The sequence below is a fragment of the Trachemys scripta genome, chromosome 6 (assembly GCF_013100865.1).
Source record: "Trachemys scripta elegans isolate TJP31775 chromosome 6, CAS_Tse_1.0, whole genome shotgun sequence".
NCBI classification, from domain to species: domain Eukaryota; kingdom Metazoa; phylum Chordata; order Testudines; family Emydidae; genus Trachemys; species Trachemys scripta.
This window is the reverse complement of record NC_048303.1, coordinates 122681792-122704422: the sequence shown is the minus strand read 5'-3', so window position 1 is coordinate 122704422 and position 22631 is coordinate 122681792. Positions and strand designations below refer to the sequence as shown.

Here is a 22631-nt window from a genome sequence, read left to right as displayed (position 1 = left end):
CTATTACAGGCAAATAGTTTTATAAATCCTATTTAATTTAAAGTAAGGAGAATAAAATATTCAAACTTTGAGTCTTTTCATTGGAAGAAGAGTCTCTTTGGGAAGATTTTTATTAGAGGACAGGCTGAACTAGATGATGGCAAGATCCTTCTCATTCTGTGTCTGTTTTCACTTCATATTAAGTCTGTACTAATAAGCCCCAGATATTAAAGTATCAGCTGAAAGTTTGCCCACAAGACTGAACTGTCTTCTCTCATCTAGATTATGCCAGCTCAGAATGGGCTCTAAATATTAGGGAGAAGCTGCTAGGTCAGTTTTGACGTATTGGTGTAATAACACAAATTACTTCTCAGGTTCTGGATGTAGAGACAGTAACGGAATGGTTACATAAAATTATTTGTAACACTTGCAGACTCTGTTGGTTGGCCTTTACTGTGGAACAGCCTACTTAAAAATTAAATTAATGGGACTTGTGTGGAATTTTAGGTACCCAAAATTTAAATTTGGTTAAGTGCGTTCCTGGGAGCAGCAACGCCTTCAGAGAGACTGAACATGAATCTTGAAACCTCGCACGTTTTATTCGTACAGAGGTTACCAGACTTTTTTCTTATGGTAGGGTCCTTCATTTTCAGAAAGTATATCATGGATTACGTAATTGAGAACGGGAAGATAGGTAAACTGCTTGCTTCCCATTAACAATTGCCTAACATCCCTGTGGTAAGTAGAACAGTTACTTGCATTAAATACTTACTTTTTCCATATCTTATTAGCTTCACTGAATGCAGGTTAGCTACTAGAAGTGAAGAGAGTCGGCAGCACGTGGCCCAATTTGCTATGCAGACTACAGTTGGGGAATGTCTGTATTTGAAACTTTGAAACGTTAGCAGTGAGTTAACCTGACTCTCTTTATTCCCTTTCAGCCAGCGAGGACTCTATACTGAAATGAACAAATTGCATTGGACCTCATTTTCATCTTCAGCAAAATCTGAAGCCTTGAATTAGCTATGTTAAGTTCATTTAAGCACTATATTTACTGTTTCTGTCAATAAATTCTTGTGAACCATATTAATTCATTGATTTTTGCATATACTGTACAAAGTACAAGTAAGAGGTATTGATGTAATGTAGGAAGAAGCAGATATTCCCTTGTGTATCTGGTAACGAATCAATAACATCCCTCATGCTAAAGTGACCCCAACATGTCTAAAAATGCAAAGTCACTAATTGTGGCTCTGACTTGATGGGTGAAAGCCAGTTTAACCATGGTTAAAATCATTGCTACAGCATAAGCCTACAACTTCTGTATTTAACCATGTATTCAAATTCAGAACTGCTTTTCCAGTGTCAAACACCAGATTGGACTGCCTGTTGGGAAGACACAGTTCTCATTATGTTACTGAGTGATGGGTGTTTCTAAAACTGTCTTGAAAATGAGTTTTTCTAATGAGTAAATCAAAAGAGACAACATTGTAATGGGCAACAAAGAGTCCTGTGGCACCTTATAGACTAATGGATGTATTGGAGCATAAGCTTTCGTGGGTGAATACCCATTTCGTCAGATGCATTCACCCACGAAAGCTTATGCTCCAATACATCCATTAGTCTATAAGGTGCCACAGGACTCTGTTAGTCTATAAGGTGCCACAGGACTCTTAGTCTGGATCTGTAAAAAGCAACAAACATGGCTACCCCTCTGATACTTAACATTGTAATGGGCATATCTTATAGTCTAACTCAGGAAACTTTGCATCTGTAACTGTTATGGACTGAACAGTGTCAACTTGGGGTCTTGTATTCAGTTTCTTTTTACTCTTAATTTTTTCCTAATGGTGGACCTAACTTAACACCTGTAAACACCCAATGGATTAAATGTTTAGCCTAACGTATAAAGTATTTAATATTTTCAAGATCACTACCTTTTTTTGTACAACCATATCTAGTTTGAACTAACATATGGCTATCAGTATAACCACCTATCTCTTAAAGTGAACATCTGATGTTAAACTCTTTTCATGTCAAAAGTTCACCTAATAAAAGATTGAGAGGGTGGTGGGGGCTGGGGAAACAGCTGAAAGGAGTTGCCATTAACACTTCAAATCAATTGACATTTAATGCTAATTTACTTTCTGAAAAAGACATCCTTCCAGTGCTGCTGTGAACTATGGAGTGCGGTCACCTTCAGTTTAAAGTATCTGTTTTGGAGAGCCAGCACTCTAGTATATCTGTAAGAACAGCCACATAAGGAAATTTGAACATAACTGGGAAATATCAGACTAAATATTGTCTTCAGCACTTTAGCTATCTACTGATGCATATGCATTAATGAATCTGCTAATCACCCTCTTATTCTTGCAGATTCCTGTTTTCTTCACTGCAAGGTGTGGCTAAAGTGCTGAGAATAAGGCAACTGAGCAAAATTTAACTGTTGTTAACTCCCTGCCTTTTTTGCTGTACTGTCCATCTTCTGCAGAGAGGCATTATATTGTTTAGATAACCACTGTAAAGGTAGATGAATTCCCTTGCTTTCAATAAACACACATTGAACATATTTAGGCCATAGTGCTGTCTGAATAATCCTATGTATGTTGAACACAATTTAATAGCAAACTAACACAGAAAGAATAGTATGAGCTCTTGTAAACCCAACACTTGTATGTTGGAGCAGTGCTCAGACCACCTTCTCTCAAGACTTAGCTCTGTGCCTTTCCCTTTGGGGGCAGGATGTGTTTCCTCTCTTACATGAGGCTAGGGCAGTGTTCCCCAAACTGTGGGGCATGCCGAGGAATGTTCTGGGGGGGTGGCAGGGGCTGTGGTGCTCCCTCCCTATCTTCTGCTCTGGCCCCAGCCTCTGCCCTCTTACTTCTGTCCATTCCTCCTCCAGGAGCCCCAGCCCTGCTCCCGGCCCTGGTTCCTGATCACGGTTCCTGGTGGCGTGTGATGTGAAAAGTTGGGGGAGCACTGAGGTAGGGGAAGAGGGATTTCTATATCCCATTGTCTGCTGTAGCAGAGGGCAATACCTCTGAGTATGCATTGGGATGGAGCAGAAAGGTAGTGAGAGAGTGGGGGAAGATGAGGAAAGAGAGGGGGAGGATTTATGGGGGGAAATGAGAGTGATGAGAGAAATTGGAAACCTGAATTCCGGGGGGGGGAAGGGTTACCACAAAATGGGAAGGTGAAAATAAAGGAATAAATATACAGAGCATATACCTTTATTTAAAATAAAAGCCAGTCTCCTTCACTGGTGTAAATTAGGCATTACTGACGTTCAATGAGAAGCAGAGATCCTTGTGGACCCAATTCTCCTTTCTCTTCAGTTAGGAGTAGCTAGAGATGTAAGTGAGTCACAAGTGTAAAAGCACGGGAGATGACGAGTACCAAGGTGGTATGTTTGTTTATTTATTTATTTTTACGAAAGCTAACAGAACATGACTTAACTATAGTAAATCTCTCATAAAACTGACTTTGCAAAGGGGGGGGGGGAGTGACCTTGACGGAGAGGAGAGCAGGATATCTCCTTACATCCTTCCCCTATCATTTCCTTTGCCGTGTTCTTGTAAGTGTGGCTGCACAGACCAATCTGAAGCCACAGGTTAGAATTTGTTTCTCTAATTCAGCTGTCAGCATTTCAGAGGTGTTGGGGAATGCAGGGGTGTCCCAAAGAAACAAGGTGGGTAAGGGAATATACTTTATTGGACCCACTTCTAGATATTCTCTCACCTACCTTGTGTCTCTAATATCCTGGGATCAACACTGCAAACAACAGTGGGGGATATTCCAAAACCAGAAAGAGGTCTAATTGTAGCACCTACCCCAAGCTTGATCATATTCTTGTTTTCCATAATTTTGCTCAAAATAGGCCTACTTTTTGGTCAGGCAGGTTACATTATGAACAAACTATATTAAAATAATATGAATGTTGCAAAGTCACACACTCAAGGAATGCCAGAATTAAGATTGCTTTTACAACTTTAATTTAGCGCCCTTGTGCCTATGCATTGACACACACTCTCATTACATGATCACATGCTATGTTTTCCCCAGGATCCCTGTCTCATTCCGTGCACAAAATTGATCAAGCTCAGGGAGTGAGCAGCTTTTCGATATTTTGTTTTATCCTCATCCTGCAATGTGTGGTCCCATGTAGCATTGACTGCATACTATTCAAACCCTGTTACAGAATTATTCTTGTCCTCATGGGTGTTTCTTTGGCTTCAGTGGAGTTGCAATTGTTTAGACCAGATCTGAATTTGGCTCAGTTCCTTCAAAAGATAAAGTTTATGGATGTGGGAGAAGGACAGATGATTTAACACTTCTATTGTTAACACACTCTTGTGCTCTGATTCACTGTTCTAGGTGAAAGCCCACATTCTGAACTCAGCTCTAGGGGCATCAGTCTGACTTCTGTGGAATAACTCCATAGCTGTACCAGCGTAACTGAGATCAGAATCTCAGCATAAATGTTTGGATAAAGGGAATCTTTCTCCCTGTGAGATGAATGGATCTGATCCTTTTACATATTGCTGGTTTGTCCATGTGGTCCTGCAAGATACATTCAAGGAGTTAATTCTGACTCAATTTACCCACCATGTAACCTCTGGCTGCACTGTAGGTAAATCACAGTTGAATTGAGCACAAAGTACGTTCACCATCCATCTGGCCCTGTAAATATATGCATGGGGGTTTGGAGTAGGGAAGGGGGAATTCAGACTTCAGCCATTAGTCATGCAAGTAGATTCATGGGACCAAATTTTGCCCTGTCTTAAACAGTACAACCCAGTGACTTCAGTGGCATTGTATGGAGTGAGAAAGAGGGCAGAATTTGGTGCGTTGTCCTCAGTAAGAGTGCTCACATGGGTCAGGTAAACAAAACTAGGCCCTTCCATGACTAGGTGATGAGCCCAGTTTAGGTAATTAAAGGGTTAAATCAAGAATTTATATTTGTACACTGGAACTTTTTTCTCTTACAAGATCTTTCCCAGGGTGTGTAGTTCGTATGCCAGCAGAAATAGGTTTAAATGATACAACAGGTTCTAGATGGGGGAGTTGTTCCTCCATTGCAAGTTGTCATCATAGCGGCTGTATGAGAGGAAACAAGTAATTAGAGATACATTTGCAGCTGCTATAAACTCACTGTAATTTGAAATCCTTTAGTCTTTAACTGAGTCATTTTACATTTTAACCCTTGGAAGGCTCTCAGTGACGAAGCTGGTATAAATTCCTAGATATTCTGACGTGCTACCACTGTGCTCAGAGTCGTTCTCTACACAAAACAGTTCTTGCTCCAAAATGCTTCAGAAGAATGATCTCCCTGACTGCCTTTCTCAAGAGGTCAGTACCTTGTCTGAGGTGGAGACAATCTCAGACATGAATGGTCTTGTCTTAACCACAAAAATGTATTAAGAATGAAGGCCTCAGTCCAGTTTCCATTGACTTAAATGGGAATTGGGCTGGGCCCAGGGAAAAAAACTTAAAACCAAACCATCTGCATGCATAGAATCCTAGCAATGGAGGGCTGGAAGGGACCTCAAAAAGTAATCCAGTCCAACCCCCCATGCTGTGGCAGGACCAAGTAAACCTAGACCATCTCTGGCAGGTGTACTTTGTCCAACTTGTTTTTGAAAGCTTCCAATGATAGGGACTCCACAACCTTCATTGGAAGCTGTAATAACTAGTCTTATGATTAGCAAAAGTTTGGCTAGAAAGGTACACTTGGGAGTAACGGCAATGCTTCATCTTATTTCTAGTGAGTTCGTTGTTTTTCCCTTGGCCCATTAGGCAGCATGTTAGCCACAGCCTCTGTATTCTCAAGCACATGTCCTCCCGCCCATAGACTCACTACACTACAAAGCTGACTCAGTGCAGACAACACATGTAGCTGAGCTGCAAGTGCAGACAAGGATCTGCAGTGTTCAGCACGATTTGCCACACTGTGTTGATCTGGCCTTACAGGTGTTAACCTGCCCATTACCACAGGAGATCTCCTCCAGGGAGGAGTTTATGCAGATGGCCTTTCTGGAGGTGTGTAACCAGGGCCGGCTCTGGCTTTTTTGCCGCCCCAGGCAAAAAAGCCGCCGCCCGCCCGCCCCCGCCCCCTGCGGGGGGGGGGGCGGCAGCCGGAGCCCCGGGGGGAGGGTGGCGAGCCCCGGGGGGGGGCTCCGCTCTCCCCCCGGCAGCCGGCCGGAGCCCTGGGAGGAGGGCGGTGAGCCCCGGCGGGGGCTCCGCTCTCCCCCCGGCGGCCAGAGCGCAGGGGGCAGGGCAGCGAGAGGGCGGCGAGCCCCAGCCAGAGCTCGCCGCTCTCCCCCCCGGGGGGAGGGCGGCAAGCCCGGCCGTGGTCCGCTCTCCCCGGGGGCCGGAGCGCCGCCCCCCTCCAGGTGCCGCCCCAAGCACAAGCTTGGTGGGCTGGTGCCTGGAGCCGGCCCTGTGTGTAACCGTCTGAGATGTCAAGTGTGTGTTTTGAAGCCATTCACTATTATGACCTGAGTCATAGGCCCCCACTCAGATTGAGGATTTCCCCTGTATCCAACCCTTTGCTTTAACTACTGGACCAAATTCACAAGTGAGGGAAGAGCCGGGAGTTTGTAGAAGTTAATTTACACAGGGGACTGGTGGGGCAGGGGAGTTAGCCACAGGAGTAGATTCTGAGGTATTAACATTTTAAGTATTTCTGACCTTGCTTTGCAGCCATTTTTTCCTCCTCTTTTTTCTTCTCTTCTTCCAGCACTTTCATTTTTGCATCATACTCATCACCAAGAGCCTTCCATTCCTTTCTGTTGTTCAGCAATCTCTCATACATCGGCTGAATTTCCTCGTGGAAACGTGAAAATTCCTACCCCAAGGACACCGAACAAACAGTACAACAGTGACTTAGCCAGGGCTGCTCATCCAAAATATCTGTGCCATCGGCTGTATGCCCCTGTTGCTAGTTCAGGCTGGGAAGGGGTTAATTTCCTGAAGCAGGGTGCCAGCTACAGGTCTGGCCCTGGACTGGAGAGCCAGCTAATTAGAGGGCGTGTTTACACCTGGGTTCAGAGCCTATCAGCAGGGAGAGGGAAGCAGCTTGTTTCAGGAGATCCTCCTAGATCAGGGGTCTCAAACTCAAATGACCACGAGGGCCACATGAGGAACTAGTACATTGGCCCGAGGGCCCCATTTACTGACACCTCCCCCTCGCCACCCTCGGCCCTGCCCCCACTCCACCCCTTCCATGAGGCCCCGCCCCTGCCCCGCCTCTTCCCACCCCTTCCCTGCCTCCATTCCAACCCCTTCCTTGAAATCCCCACCCCAACGCTGCCCTCTCCCTGCCCCCAGGGGTGTGGCGGGGGCTCAGGGCAGGGAGTTGGGGTGCAGGAGGGGTATGGGGTGTGGCAGGGGGTCGGGGTGCAGGAGGGATGCGGCAGGGGGTCGGGGTCCAGGAGGGGTGCGGCAGGGGGCTCAGGGCAGGGGGTTCGGCTGCAGGAGGAGTTCGGGGGGTGGGCTCCAGCCTGACGCGCACCGGGGGCAGGTTCCCCATTCGCAGCCAATGGGAATTGCTGGGGGCGGTGCCTGAAGCCACAGCCACACACACCCCTGTGCCCCTCCTTCCCCAGGTTCCATCGGCTTCCCGGAGTGGCGCGGGAGCAGGGCAGGCAGGCAGGGAGCCTGCCCGGCCCCCGGTGTGCATCAGGCCGGAGCCGCTCTAGGTAAACGCTGGGAGAGGGCGGGGGGGCCATGAGGAGCTCGTGGGCCGCAGAAAATAACCCCGCGGGCTGCATGCGGCCCCCGGGCCGCGTGTTTGAGACCCCTGTCCTAGATCGAGTTGCTCCCACACCAAATCTAACTGAGGAATCACTGGGGCAGATGAGTACTGACAGGCCTGCTAGGAGGTACATGCAGTCAGGCCTGAGGGGTAGCCTCCTCCTTCATCTCTGCAGTAGTTCTCTCTTCCTCTGTCCCATTGCCTCAGGGCTGGGGCTCAGAGCCTGCTGCTGTAGGCCTCTCCCTCTCTCCCATGCCCGCCAGGGAGCGAAGCGGGTCCTGATGCTGCCCCCATACCATTGGGTAGGGCTGCCAATGCAGTATTTCAGAAATATGGGACAGCCTTCTAATGTCCCCGGGCTTGACTTCTCCTCCCCATCCCTTCCCCAGGGCCTGCTCCTGCTGTCTCCAGCTCTGGTGCTGCAGAGAACCCAGAGCTCCAGGCACCGGGCCAGGCAGTCACTGTGCCTCCTGGAGTGAAATGGGAGGCTGCAGTTGCTCATCTCCACTTACTATAGAGCTGAGCCCTGCCGGGGGTGGAGGGGGGGTTGGCAGAAGGGGGAGAAACACAGCAGCCAGCAGGGGTGTCACTTCCAATTTCAATGGGGGCAACTTCCGGGGGCGGCCCAGCAGTGGCTGGGCTAAATTTGAGTGGCGTTGTGATCCCATGTGTCGGGTCACGTTGCCAAAGCCTGGCACGTTGCAAAGTAAAGTGCCAGAGCACCACTCCAGCCTAGATTTCGTGTCAGAGTGACATGCTGGACCGTCCTAGTTGAAACATGGGATAAAAAGCATCCTGTACTGACTTAGTAGTGGGCAAGCGATTGTTATTTACATAAGGAATGTGAGGTCCCTTCTCATACAGGACTCTTGGCACTAGCAGCCCTAGTGGGCCTCTGAGAGCAGAAGAGCCTGCCACTGATGCCCCCCGGGAGGACAGCAGCTGGAGCAGAAAGGCAGATGCGCCAGGAAAAGCGCAGGAACCACATGCCCTATGAAGAGGTATGGGGGCTGGATTGTGGTGGGGGGGTTGCTGCAGAGTGAATTGGAGATCCCTGTGGGTTTGCATGGGGTTATAGAATTGCTGTTTGAACTGGCAGAAGTGCTGGTATTTTAGGAGGCAGAGAGGGGCCAGTAGGGAAAAGAAAGATTTCTCTCTCTCCCATCAAAAATCTGCTCTTCTCTGGGGATTTCGCTTCCCTACTTTATAACAGGAAGGAGGGGAAGATTGGAAGGGGCATGGAGGGAGAGGCCACACCTAGCCTCACGCAAGGGGACAGGAGGAAGTCACACCCACCCCATTTACATTACGCTTACACACACACAACTGCAGCAAGTGGGGATGGTGAAGGGGCTTCCTGTGCCTCTCCCTGGGGGTGGCCAGGGTCCCCGTGGGGATGGGGAGTAGAAGAAGAGCTGGCATGTACTCCCCACAGCATTGGGACCCCTGCCCACACTGAGAAGGGAGCTGGAAACCCCCACACTGTGACCAGAGACTCAGATGCACCAAAGGCAAACGTAGGCAGAGTAATACAAATAAGTATTACTGAACTTTTGTCAGATGCTGCCAGGTGTGTGCCACATTTTCATAACTGTTACTTAGTGTAAGTTCATTAGCAAAACGCCAATGTGTATTCCAGTGTCATACTCCTATTCTAGTCCATGTACGTTCTCATCACCACAGTATCTGAGGGCCTTCCGACAGTGCCTCAGGCAACGGTGTCTAACATCCGTCATGTGTTTGTTCTTTCATCCTGCCCCCCAGGGGAGAAGTGTGTTCACTGCAGTCTCTTGCATTTTTTTAAAAATAATAGACACGTGCTGCCATATGTTTGAGAAGCCAAAGAAATGTGCCATGTACTCGGCGTGGAAGGTGGGGAAGTTTGTGATGGGCCTTTGTTCCTGGGGGGAGTTCATTCTATAGTCTTGGGCTGGCCTCTAAGAAAGCTCTGTCGTCTGCACAGACAACCTTTACCCTTAGGGTGAAACGGTCCATTGTGCCAGAGGAGCAGAGTTGTCCTCCCTGGTTTTCATCCCAGATCTTTAGAAGATTTTTATAAGAACGGCCAGACTAGGTCAGACTGATGGTCCACCCAGCCCAGTGTCCTGTCTGCTGACAGTTGCCAGTCCCAGAGCTTCAGGGGGAGTGTACAGAACAGGACAATTTTACCTCCTGACTTCTGGCAGTCAGAGGCTAGGGACACCCGGAGCCTGGGGTTACATCCCTGACCATCTTGGCTAATAGCCATTGATGGACCTATCCTCTATTCATTTATCCAGTTTTTTTCTTGAACCCAGTTATACTTTTAGCAGTCACATGGTAATGAGTTCCACACGTTAACTGTACATTAGGTTAAAAAGTACTTCATCTTGTTTGTATTAAATCTGCTGCCTATTAATTTCACCGGGTGACTCCTGGTTTTTGTACTGTGGGAAAGGGTAAATAATGCTTCATTTTATCCACACCATTCATGATTATACAGACCTCTATCATATCCCCTCTTAGTTGTCTCTTTTCTAAGCTGAACAGCCTTAATCTTTAGTCTCTGCTTGTACTCTCCATACCCTTGATCGTCTTTTTTGCACTTCTCTGAAGCTTTTCTAGTTCCATTATATCTTTTTAGAGATGGGGTGACCAGAACGGGACACAGTATTCAAGGTGTGGGTGCACCATGGATTTATATAGTGGCATTTTGATATTTTCTGTCCCTTTCCTAATAGTTCCTAACATACCGTTAGCTTTTTTTACCGCAGCTGTGCATTGGATCGAAGTTTTCAAAGGACTAGCCACGATGATTCTAAGGTCTCGTTCTTGAGTGATAACAGCTAATTTTGTACGTGTAATGGGATTATTTTTTCCATGTGCGTTGCTTTACATTTACCACTCTTGATTTCATCTGCCATTTTGTTGCCCAGTCACCCAAGATCCCCTTCTAGCTCCTTGCAGTCATCTTTGGACTTAACTACCTTGCATAATTTTGCATTGTCAGGAAACTTTGCCACTTCACTGTTTACCCTCTTTTCCAGATCATTAATGAATATACTGAACACCACAGACCCTTGGGGGGACCCTGCTATTTACCCCTCTCCTTTTTGAAAACTGACCATTTATTCGTACCCTTTGTTTCCTATCTTTTTCCTTTGTCCACATGCTTATTGACACCCTCAGAGAATTCTGATAGATTGGTGAGACATAACTTCCCTTTTACAAAAGCTGTGTTGACTCTTCCCGCAACTTCCCCTACAGTTTATATGAGATTAGGCTCACTGTCCTGTAATTGCTGGAGCCCTTTCTAAGAATCAGCATTATGTTAGCTAGTCTCCAGTCATCTGGTACAGAGGTTTGTTTCAGTAGTAGGTTACATACTACAGTTAGTAGTTCTGCAATTTCATATCTGAGTTCCTTCAGAACTCTTGGGGGAATACCATGTGGTCCTGGTGTCTTATTACTGTTTAATTTGTTGGAAAACCTCTTCTGCGGACATATCAATGGGGGACTCTACTTCCATTTTGTCGCCCAGGAAGCATGTCTCTGGTGTGAGTATCTCCCCCATATCCTTTTGCAGTAAGGACAGATGCAAAGAATTCATTTAGCGTCTCTGCAATGGCCTTGTCTTCCTTGAGTGCTCCTTTAGCGCCTTTGTCATCTAGGGTCTCCACTGCCTATTGGGCAAGCTTCTTGCTGCTGATGTACTTGAAAGAATTCTTACTCTTAGTTCTTGCATCTTTAGCAAGTTCTTTCTTGGCCTGCCTTATTACCTTTAACCTGCCAGAGTTTGTACACCTTCCAGTTATCCTCACTAGGAATTCACTCCCAAATATTAAAGGATGCCTTTTTGCCTCGAATGGCCTCTATTACTCTGCTGTTTAGCCATGGTGGCATTCTTTTGTTCCTCTTCTTGTCCTTTATGATTTGGGGTATATCTTTAGTCTGAGCTGATGTTTTAAATAGTCCCCATGCTGCTTGCAGGCATTTAACCCTTCTGGGAGCTCCTTTTAATTTCCATCTAACTAGCGCCCTCACTTTTGCGTAGTTCCCGTTTTTATAGTTAAATGTTACTGCAGTGAGTTTTCTGTAGCCCTACGAGGATGCTACATTTAATTACAGTAGGGTCACCATTACCGAGCGGTTCAGCTATAGTTACCTCTTGGACCAGATCCTGTGGGCCCCTCAAGAGATACCCTGAGCCCACTCTGTGCCCTTACATTTCAACAGGAGTGGAATTGTGTACCCAGCCCACCCGTTACTCCACTGCCCCATATGTAGTTGGATGTGGAATCTTGGCTTGTATCTGCTGTGCCCAGTGCCGCTCATGACTAGAGGTGCAAAGACGGCTCTATACAATTGACCGGTCCTGGGGTTGTCGGGCCCTGTGACGCTGCTCCGCGTTCCACTAGCGATAGCTCTGGATGCCCTCTGAGCTGGGTTCAAGGCTGCCCTGCACTGCCGTGTGATGCGAAGCTGCTTTGCCGGGCAGAGGATGTGATCCCACGTAGCAAAACTTAAATAATGTATGTAACAATCCTAGTGCATGTTGGTACTGTAATGGTGGGAGTTTTCCTGCTTACAGCATAGGCTTATCCCAGTTTCCCAATTTATGGCCTGCAGTGTCTTTGGTCAGGGGAAAGACGAGCGGGTGTCTTGTTGATTAACCTTCTAGGTATTGGCCAAGTCTCACCGATCGGAGAGAAATTTGCTTATCTAATTTTTGCTAGCGTAAGTGGTTTTTAAAAAGCGTCACTGTTGCTGCATCAGCAAGCGTTCCTTCTTTGCTGTGCAAATCACTTACCTTATAGACAAATGTGCACACAAAGTCAATGAAACCGACTTGAAGCTTTGGAAGCTCCGGTGCTTTTTTCCTGTCCATCATAGGCTGGAAGAGAACAGGATTTCTTTGGAGAACACTTAAATGCCACATCTGTCTGTTTTCCCTTTAGAACTATTCTGCCTTGAGGGATGTCGCCAATCAGCCTAACGCTTCTGCTGTATCATTCTCAAGAGCTTTCCTTTCCAGACCGCTTCCTTCTCCCACACAAACAATGAAATTATTGGGCTAGGGATTTTCATCCTTTTTCTTTAGCAAGCTACAGTCTCTCTTCTCCACTTCGGTCCCTAGATACTGTTTTCTATTGTGCCCCTCACCATAGTACCAGATGGAAGGATCTTTGTATTCTGAATAAATGCTAAGGGGAACCTAAAGTTCCTTAAATTAACTAAACAAACATTTCACTTAAAAAAAAAGCACATTCATTAGCAGAGCTGGATTTTAGAACCTGTGACATGTATGTCACTGATCTCAACTTTCCTGTCTATTACAGGGGTAGCTTTTTGGTTTTTTCCCCAGAGTCTCCCATGTTGTCAAAGTATCCAGCCCTGTTCATGTATTGCTGTCAGTGAACAGGTTTGTTAGAAGGAAATGAATGAATTTGAGCTTTCCGCAGCTCATGTGCTACTTACAATAGGCTGCTGCTGGAGTACACTTATTTCCAAGTCTCCCTGTTCCCAGAATTCAGCTGCTACTAGGAGAGCTACCTACATTGGAATAAAAACTACAGTCAGTTCGGCGATTTTAATCTGAAACAGTTTGTCTCCATGAACCGGAGAGTTACAGTCTCTGCTCCTTTACCCTGCAATCTTGTCTGTCAAATCCCAGACTACAGCCAAGTGATCCTCTTAGCACGCTGCATCTGATTCTCTACTCAGTTTGTCTACACGATGAGTTACTGAATGGCAAACCAGGGTGTGAATCTGCAGCATGCCAACTTGCCACACAGTAATGTCCCATGGGGACGCTGCTATTGCTCTGTAGCAATGTCCCACGTAGGATGTTGTTGCACATGGGAGTGGTAGTGCTGTAGATTCACACCCTTGCTAGCTGTGTAGACAAGCCCTTGGTTAACAAATTCACAGCAGGATCGCACGGCTGAGATCAGTGGAATCACCCTAGGGCTATGAAATGCAGAATCAAACTCTGTGACTCTGGCAGCCGACTCTTCGGTCTACTGCTTCTTCGTGTCAGTCAATGAACAGCTCCCCGCTGCTCCTTAGCAGGACTTTACAATGAGGCTAAGGGTGGAGACAGTCACAGCATCAGTGGATTCTTTGCCACATTCCCCAAGACACAGTTGCTCTTTCCCAGTATTACCAATCTGAAGCTTCCACGACTCTTCCTCCCCAACCCTTAAAAAGTGAGGTTTTAAAATATGAATGTTGGAGTTTGTCTTATGGTTTTGTGCAGTTGGGTTTTTTATTTCTAAACTTTCTGTAACAATGAGGACTAAATGCTTTTTAAAGTGAAAGTTACTGGAGATTCTCAGCCACATGATTCCAGGAGCGGGGGCTTTAAGAAAAACCCTGAATGTTATGAGACTGGCAATAAAGTCAGAGTTGCCAGCACTGTTTTCCCTGCTGCCCCTTTGTGTGATGCTAACTGTCCTAGTGATTCATAGCACTGGGTGCGGTCTCTAGATACGTTTGCTTTTACATTTATTTACCTACTTTTACATTCAGCACAGTAACTATTACTGCGACAGTCCAATGTTAACAACTGTCCAGTTGTATATAAATGTCTTAAACTTTATACAACTCCATAAAAACCTTCTATGGAAACACTAGGAGGGAAGAGGTGATGTTAGTAAGCCCTGACGCTTCAGCTCTTACATCATTGCTAATAAAATAACATCAAGCTAAAAGGTCTTGGCTCCTCAATCTAAAAATATCATTTCTACCAGCATTACTGGAAACTTGGCCAGGATAAGTAAGGAGAAGCCTCTCTCATGCAGGCTTCAAACAACAGAGCGTGTTTCAATATATTGGAATACATTGTGTATCAGGCGTCTGACCTTACTCTGCACTTCCCAGGGTTTAGCGATCGCAGATAAGTCACAGGCAGTCATCATCATGGCCCTGGAGAACAGAACCAGAACTGGAGTTAGTTTCTATTCTGAAGCACTCACTCCTGTTCCCACCGAATCCAGGGCTTATACTGTAATTTAACAGTACTACACTTTTCCACTTCTCTCCTCTCCCCCGCTGAGCATTAAAGATTGAGGAGACCCATTTTGTAAACCAGGGACAGACAGTATGCAGTAGTATCTTGAGTTAAACCTAGTGTATCTGTGTTTCTTGCCTGCCACCAAAACAGTTTTGTGATTACTGTACTTTTCTTTGATCAGATGGGTTTGCTTTTTAGGTCTTACTGCTATGCTAATTCTCAAAAATCTCATGCAACTTTTTAGCAAAGATTTAATAGCAGAGACTGCAGTGAGGTTTTATGTCTGTGTTTAATTATTCTAAGTACTACAGAGCATATGCTAGACCACTATCCAGTATCAATTATTACAACTAGACACTTGTCAGAATTTAATGAACATAAGAACGGCTATACTGGGTCAGACCAGTGGTCCATCTAGCCCAGTATCCTGTCTGCTGACAGTGGTCGATGCTTCAGAGGGAATGAACAGAACAGGGCATTACTGAGTGATCCACTCACAGCTTCTGACAGTCAGAGGCTTAGGGACACCCAGAAGATGGGGTTACATCCCTGACCATCTTGGCTAATAGCCGTTGATGGACCTGTCCTCCATTAATTTATCTAATTCTTTTTTTAATCCACTATATATAATTTTGGCCTCCAGAGCATCCCCTGGCATGAGTTCCACACGTTGACTGTGTGTTGTGTGAAGAAGTACTTCCTTTTTTTAATCCTGCTGCCTATTAATTTCATTGGTGACCCCCAGTTCTTGTGAAGGGATAAATAACACTTACTTTCTCCACATCAGTCACGATTTTATAGACCTCTGTCAGGCCCCCCTTAGTCATCTCTTTTCCAAGCTGAATAGTCTATCTTTTTAGTCTCTCATATGTAGGGCTCTACCAAATTCATGGCCTTAAAAAACGCCTCACAGACTGTGAAATCTGGTCTCCCCCCGTGAAATCTGGTCTTTTTTGTGTGCTTTTACCCTATACTTCACAGATTTTACAAGGAAACCAACATTTCTCAAATTGGCGGTCCTGACCCAAAAGGGAGTTCCAGGGGCATCACAAGGTTATTTTAGGTAGTCACGGTATTGCCACCCTTACTTCTACATTGACTTCAGAGCTGGGCGGCTGGAGCAGCAGCTGTTGGTAGGGTGCCCAGCGCTGCAGCAGTAACACCTCATTTAAATGACAGGTAGCATTTCTGTCAGTGCTAATGCTACACTCCCCACTCCGAGAACAAAACCACTTATGCAAGGGATCCAAGAAGGATTGGGAGAAAAGGATTCCTCCGCTCCAAACCCAGCACCTTTGTGGAATGAAGAACCCTATCTAATGCAACTACAGGGAGACCCTGGACTTTGGTAAGTAGGATCCCTGCACATTCTCCTAGAAGGCAGTTTAGATCTGTCAATCAGCATAAGGAACCCACACTTTGCACTGACCTGTTCTGCCACAAATACAATCCCTTCACAGAGCATGCCTCTTCCCCACCCCCACGGTGAGGGCCTCACTTCTATAGAGGGGGTCAGCATTCAGGCCCCTGTGCTATTGTTTCATTCTATCTGTCTGGTACTGTTAATTCCAAGGATTCAGAAATCATATTAGCTTAAAAATCTTGATTTTTTTAAAAAAGTAAGTTTGGGATTCTTTTTATTTGCCTTCTAGTGTGAACCTTCAGGGTGTACTTGCTTCATGTTTTCAAGCTTTTCTCTCCAGCCATAATGAGCACTTAAAGTCAGAGTGGATAACTGTTTCATTGCTTATCAGTTTAGCAGAAACATCCAGCTAATACAGGCTTTAGTGTTGTGCTTGAGACATACCACCCCTTCCTCCCCAGTCTGACCTCCACATAGCTCTGAAACTCAACTAGTTTCCTTACTGTCAGTGCAGCCAATGTAATGAAAGCTCCTCCTTCTCCACCAGCAGGAACAAAGGTGAGCCCTGACCTCAGACAGGAGGAAGAGTGGTTTAGCCATAACAAGGATGTAATCCCCACTGGCCATGATCTCCATCCCCAGGCCAGCAAACAACATCCAGCATTGTACTTGGGTAGCACCATGGCTGCGTTAACCTCTTGGCTTTTTTTTTAAGAATCTAAGTTTCTCCCCTAATCACCTGCCTTAGGAACTGGGGCCTAGATTTTTAAAGGTGTTGCTGTGCTCAGCATTACAACACCTAACTGTTTTAGGCACTTTGAAGCCAAGATCCCATTGATACTCTCTCTGGGCCTAGGGCTTCCAGAAAAACACCAAACATTGCAAGACTGGTGCTACAAATTTGAAAGTTGCCAACACTGCAGTTAGGATGAGTGTGGGTATTTTGGGGTGGGTGGGGGTTGGTGGGTTTTTTGTTTTGTTTTTTGCAACCATAATAAAAAGGACTAATAAAGGCTTAAAATTTGTTAGAAATTGCTTTAGCCAGTCAGAAGAGTTGATACTCAGTGGGCTGTCTCAATCAGACCCCAAAGCTCTGTGCCTAAAAACACTATTCAGACAACAACCCACTCCACTGATGGACCTGTTCGGTTGTTGTAACTGTAGTTTGTTTTCAGCTATTGAGATGGTCGCTCCTAAGTCTTAACTCCAGATTCTGAAGGCTCCTTCTGCACAAGCCTCAGAGGAAGTCTTGGCATGTAAATGGTCTGTACAAAGGACGTGTGAAGGAAAGAGGAAGCCAGAGGGCTGTCTGCTGAAAGCCATGTTCCGAACACGACCTGTTACAGAACAGAGAATCTTCTAAGTCAGTGGTCCCCAACCTTTCCCGTGGGGCGGGTGCCGGACGACTAGCCGCCAAGGACCATGGCCGCCGGACAAGCAGCCGCCGAAATGCCGCCGTGAAGCAGCGTCATCAAGAGGCGTTGCCGCTGAAATGCCGCCAAATTCGGCATTCTTAACGTCGCCACTTTTCAGCGGCATTTTGGTGGCTGCTTGTCCGGCGGCCAGTAGGCGGTCGCACATGGATGCCCTGGCGGGCGCCATGGCACCCATGAGCACAGCATTGGACACCCCTGTTCTAAGTCATATGCTTAGGGCCCTACCAAATTCAGGGTCCATTTTGGTCAATTTCACAGTCATGGGATTTTAAAAATCGTAAATTTCATTATTTCAGCTATTTAAATCTGAAATTTCACAGTGTTGTAATTATAGGGTCCTGACCCAAAAAGGAGTGGTGTGTGTGTGTGTGTGTGTGTGTCACAAGGTTATTGTAGAGGGGCTTGCGGTACTGCTACCCTTACTTCTGTGCTGCCTCTGGTAGCGGTGCTGCCTTCAGAGCTGGGTAGCTGGAGAGCGGTGGCTGCTGGCCGGGAGCCCAGCTCTGAAGGCAGAGATAAGGGTGGACGCCTTCAGAGCTGGGCGCCTGGCCAACAGGCAGGGCCGGCTCCAGGCACAAGCTTAACAAACAGGTGCTTGGGGCGGCCAAGGGAGAGGGGCGGCACCTGCGGCAATTCAGGGGCGGCAGGTCCCTCACTCCCTCTAGGAGCGAAGGACCTGCCGCTGCCGATCGCGGCTTTTTTTTTTTCCCTAATTGCTGCCGCCGATCGCGATTGCGGCTTTTTTTTGTTTGTTTGTTTTTGTTTGGGGTGGCAGAAATGCTGGAGCCGGCCCTGCCAACAGGTGCAGCTCTCCAGCCGCCCAGCTCTGAAGGCAGCGCAGAAATAAGGGTGGCAATACTGCGACCCCCCCTAAAATAACCTTGTGACCCCCCTGCAACTCCCTTTTGGGTCAGGACCCCCCAGTTTGAGAAATGCTGGTCTCCCCGTGAAATCTCTGTAGTACAGGGTAAAAGCACATAAAAGACCAGATTTCACAGGGGGAAACCAGATTTCACAGTCCGTGATGTGTTTTTCATGGCTGTGACTTTGGTAGGGCCCTACTTATGCTGTGGCTCCGATGGTGCAGAGGAAAGCTTCTTTCTCCAGAGCATCCATGCAATCCCGATGAGTGCATTCTGAATCTGAGCTGTGAAGCAGAGTAAAAGGTTTCTCATGGAGAGGAGTTTTCTGGCTACTTTGCAAGAGTAGGTTACTCAGAGTGTGCGCAACTGAAGCTCTGTATGCTGCAGTGGTGTAGATACTTGCTACAGCAATGGAAGGGGTTTTTCTGTTGCTGTAGTAATTCCACCCCCTTGAGAGGTGGTAGCTAGGTCAATGGAAGAAGCAGTGTCTACCACAGGGCTTAGGTCAGCTTAACTACGTCTCTGAGGTGTGAAGTTTTCATACTCCTGAGCGGAGCAGCTATTGTTAGTAAGTTTTAGATGTAGACCAGGCTTCAGATTCATACTGGATGGCACCCTGCTTTCAAACTCTTATCCTTGATTTCATCAATAGGGAGGCTTTGGCCTCCCTTACCGTTTAAGCCAAAGCAGACTTCTTGCAACTCTTCATCACTGGGCTCTCTGGTTCTGTGTGGGGCTTGCAATAATTTCAGTTTTTGTCATTGGATGTCTGCTCCGTAAAACTCATAGGATTCTGTTAATCTTGAAAGTTGCCATAAATACATCCAAGCAGAATAAACAATTTAAATTAGAAATGTGGATACTTGCAATTAGAATTTGAATATAACGTTTACTTGACACTTATCTAGATTAGGGTGACCAGACAGCAAATGTGAAAAACTGGGATGGGGTGGGGGGTAATAGGAGCCTATATAAGATAAAGACCCAAAAATCGGGACTGTCCCTTTAAAATCAGGACATCTGGTCACCCTAACCTAGATGTGGCTTCATCCTATTCACATACTTAAAAAAAAATTCTGCTATATTTCCATATAATTCTTTAGTATAGAGGAAGTTAAAAAGAGATTTGGCTTTTGTTTTAACATCTTTTTATATGGCTACCCTTCAAGAATAGCCCAGAATGCAAAGCCACTATACTTTGGCTCCAAGCTTCATTAAATACTAAAATGTTGTCTTAATATCCCTTATAGGAAAATATCGCATGCTATGCTAAACTATGCAGTCGGTTCTTAGTAGACACTTATTTAATAGGGGCATAGTTGTCACTTCACCATTTGCCTATCAAGAGGTTTTTATTTACTCACATGACAATCTCTTTTCTTGTGGTCTCCAGAGACAAATATTCAGTCCAGGAATTTTCGTTGTCATACGTCTTGGACTCATCAACAATCTTCTGAAACATAGTTCTCTTTCTTCAAAAAACCCAAAGAGGTAGGGAAATGAATGCATGAAATATGGAGTTAGCAGCTCTCATTTTGATTTCCCATGGAAACATTGCACGTGAGCAATCCCTCACTCCAACAATTGCTGCCCAGGCTTTACCCCAGCCAAGTGATCACCACAACAACGTATTGTTATTTGAATCTTTTAAATAGGACAGATTGTTTTAAATAATTGTAAAGCACTTAAATGTTGCAAAAATCCATTTTAGTCGGGTTGAGGCTTTGTAAATACAGCTTGAAAAGTTGTGCTATTGCAACTTTAGATTAAAACTTATACTGAACTAAATTATAAATGCTACTATTATATAGCGCCATACTGCCCTAGCCAAAAGCCAAAGTACTGACTCTCATCCTCAAGCAGGTACATAACTTCACTGGGACTGTTCGTGTGCCTTAACAAGTTTACAAATCCTTGCCATGGAAATATCAGAAAGAACACCATCGTCCAACAGTATTTCTTAGTGGCATAAAATGTTCACTTCTGAATAAAACTGCTTCAGTGCTAACAGTGAAGTTACACTTTCAGTACATTAAAGTTATTATGAACATTCTTATACACTTCCGACATTTTCAAAACAGGAGCCTAAAGATAAGCCCGTATTTAGGCAATGAAGGACTGTGTTTTCCAGAACTAGATGACTTTGGGTTAGGGCCGGATTTACACCTTACGCATCCCTAGGCATGGGATCTTCAGCGCTGCCCGCCCCCCCGCCACTCCCCCGCCTACAGCTGACCTTCGTGTTGCACACAGTTTTAGAGAGGTAAGGTGTCCCTAAAACACCAGTGCCCCATGGCACGTGCCTACTGTGCCTAATTGGAAATCCGGCCCGGCTTAGGAGCCCAGGTCTCTGACTTCATACTGCAGACCCTGATGGATGAGTATAGCCCGGTCACGACTTGCGGAAATTAATTATATTGGAAGGTTAGTTGCAAATATAGCATGGGCCATTTGCTTGTCTATGTTCTGTTTGAGGCTATGCTATTCTCAAATGGATGTTAACAAGACCAAGGACTGTTCTTTGGCACTGATCAGTATTTTTAGTGTAAAATCTGAAGTGTAATGTATTAATAAGGAAACTAACTAAAGAAACCAGGAAAACAAAATCACTTTGTTAGCAATTTAAAACTCACAGAAATCAATTAGGAAAAAATATGTATTTAAATCAAAATCAGTGTTTTAAAATGATTTTAAATTAAGTAATATTTGACAGCACACACATGGTCTCCTGAAGACACAGCCGCTGTTAATAGGAGTTCTGCACACAGAGAGCCTGGACAATCAATTGTGATGTTTTAGACTAATGTGACCAGCTATTTGCAATGTGCTTGCTGAAATACACGACTCACTTACTTGAAGTAAAGCGCTAAGTCAGTTGCTATGATAGCAATTTCCATCAAATGATTCACATGCTCAAACTGTCGTCTGTTGAGATTCTGGTAGATATTCAGGGACTAAAGGAAAACAAAGTTTAGTACGTGATTCTGGACATCCTGTGGATTGTTCATCTCAGAATATGGGTATTAATTCGTTGTGTAACATCTTCAGCTACAGTTAAAATGCAGGGCTGAGGGCTCAATCCAATTCCCATGGTCCATGGAATGGACACCCAATTATTTAAATGGGCATTGGATGGGGCCAGTACCCTGAAGTAGTTACTCAGCATATAACTGGACTCCTATTGTTTTCAATGGGTGTTTGCCTCAAGTAAAAGTTTAACCGAATGAATTTGTCAGGATTTGGCCCATAATGGGGGAAGGATGATTAAAGCCAGTCAATGGGCATTATGGGTTCTGAGTTCTCTTACTTAAGAAACCTGTTAGCTTTGATTCAAGGTCTCTCCCTGGTTCTGTCACAGCTGCCTTGTTAAAACTTGGGCAAGTCACTTAACTTCTGCACCTCCATTTCCCCCTTATCTGTAGAACTGCAACAACACTGGCCTACCTCACTAGGCAGTGGTGAGGCAAGCCAGTAAAGTGCCGGGAGAGCCTCAGATGGAGAGTGCTGTGTAAGTGAAAAGTATTTTTATGTATATAATGAACATACCAAATTACAGAAGGTAGAGGCAGACTGGAGATATGTCTTTCACTGTCCCTAGCTAGAGGATTGAAAGTACGCATTAGAGGGAATGTCTGCAGTACAGGGAAGTATTCACAGGCTTCAGATATTTGGAAGTGCCTGATAAAACATGGGAGTTGAAGATTCTCCTTTACAGGATTAGAGCTGCGTGAACCTCATGTCGTCTGGTTTCAGTTTCATCACACACGGACTATGTTCAGGGAAGAGGTTCACGAATCTCAAGACTAGGGTTACCATTCGTCCGGATTCCCCCGGACATGTTCGGCTTTTTGAGCTAAAAATAGTGTCCGGGGAGAATTTGTAAATGTCCGGACTTCCCCACCATGCAGAGTGCGCGCGGCTAACAGGGCAGCCGGCCGGATGGTGCCACTTACATGGGGCTCCGACAGCCAGAGAGAACCTCTCCTCTGCTTCCCCTGCAGCAGAGATCACTCCCTCCCTCCTTTCCTCCCTGCATTCGCGGATCGCCTCCGGCAATCTGGAGCTCCTCCCCCGCTCCTCCTCCACTGCTGCCCAGCGTGCCGGGACGAACGGCTCAGGCCGTTCCTGAGCAAGCTCACAGAGACGTTAGGCGAAGGCCAACAACAAGGGGGCCAGGGGGTCGGAGAAGGGGCAGGGAGGTTTTGGATGGGGCAGTCAAGAGACGGGGGGGGGGGGCGGG

At 45.9% G+C, this 22631-nt stretch overlaps 2 protein-coding genes and 1 long non-coding RNA gene across 4 annotated transcripts in view; 2 read left to right on the top strand and 1 right to left on the bottom strand.

Moving 5' to 3' along the window:
* Positions 1 to 2548, top strand: LOC117879517. The gene is made up of 2 exons (XR_004646288.1): positions 1 to 1006; positions 2356 to 2548. It is a non-coding gene; the product is annotated as an uncharacterized LOC117879517 (long non-coding RNA).
* Positions 2549 to 3145: 597 nt separating this feature from the next.
* The window catches only part of PDE6B (phosphodiesterase 6B), a 42957-nt gene continuing 23471 nt past the window's right edge, over positions 3146 to 22631 (bottom strand). Inside the window, exons 16-22 of the mRNA XM_034774767.1 lie at positions 21245 to 21345; positions 19756 to 19863; positions 14578 to 14641; positions 13193 to 13267; positions 12525 to 12608; positions 6670 to 6826; positions 3146 to 5076 (exon numbers count right to left, since the gene is read on the bottom strand). Of these exons, the coding sequence (XP_034630658.1) occupies positions 5012 to 5076; positions 6670 to 6826; positions 12525 to 12608; positions 13193 to 13267; positions 14578 to 14641; positions 19756 to 19863; positions 21245 to 21345 (654 nt within the window). The 3' untranslated portion in view covers positions 3146 to 5011. The remainder of the gene's footprint in view (positions 5077 to 6669; positions 6827 to 12524; positions 12609 to 13192; positions 13268 to 14577; positions 14642 to 19755; positions 19864 to 21244; positions 21346 to 22631) is intronic.
* Positions 15956 to 22631, top strand: part of LOC117879515 (purpurin) — a 76376-nt gene continuing 69700 nt past the window's right edge. For both annotated transcript variants that reach the window (XM_034774766.1, XM_034774764.1), the window contains exon 1: positions 15956 to 16077. The gene's annotated coding sequence lies outside the window, so the exon portion shown is untranslated. The remainder of the gene's footprint in view (positions 16078 to 22631) is intronic.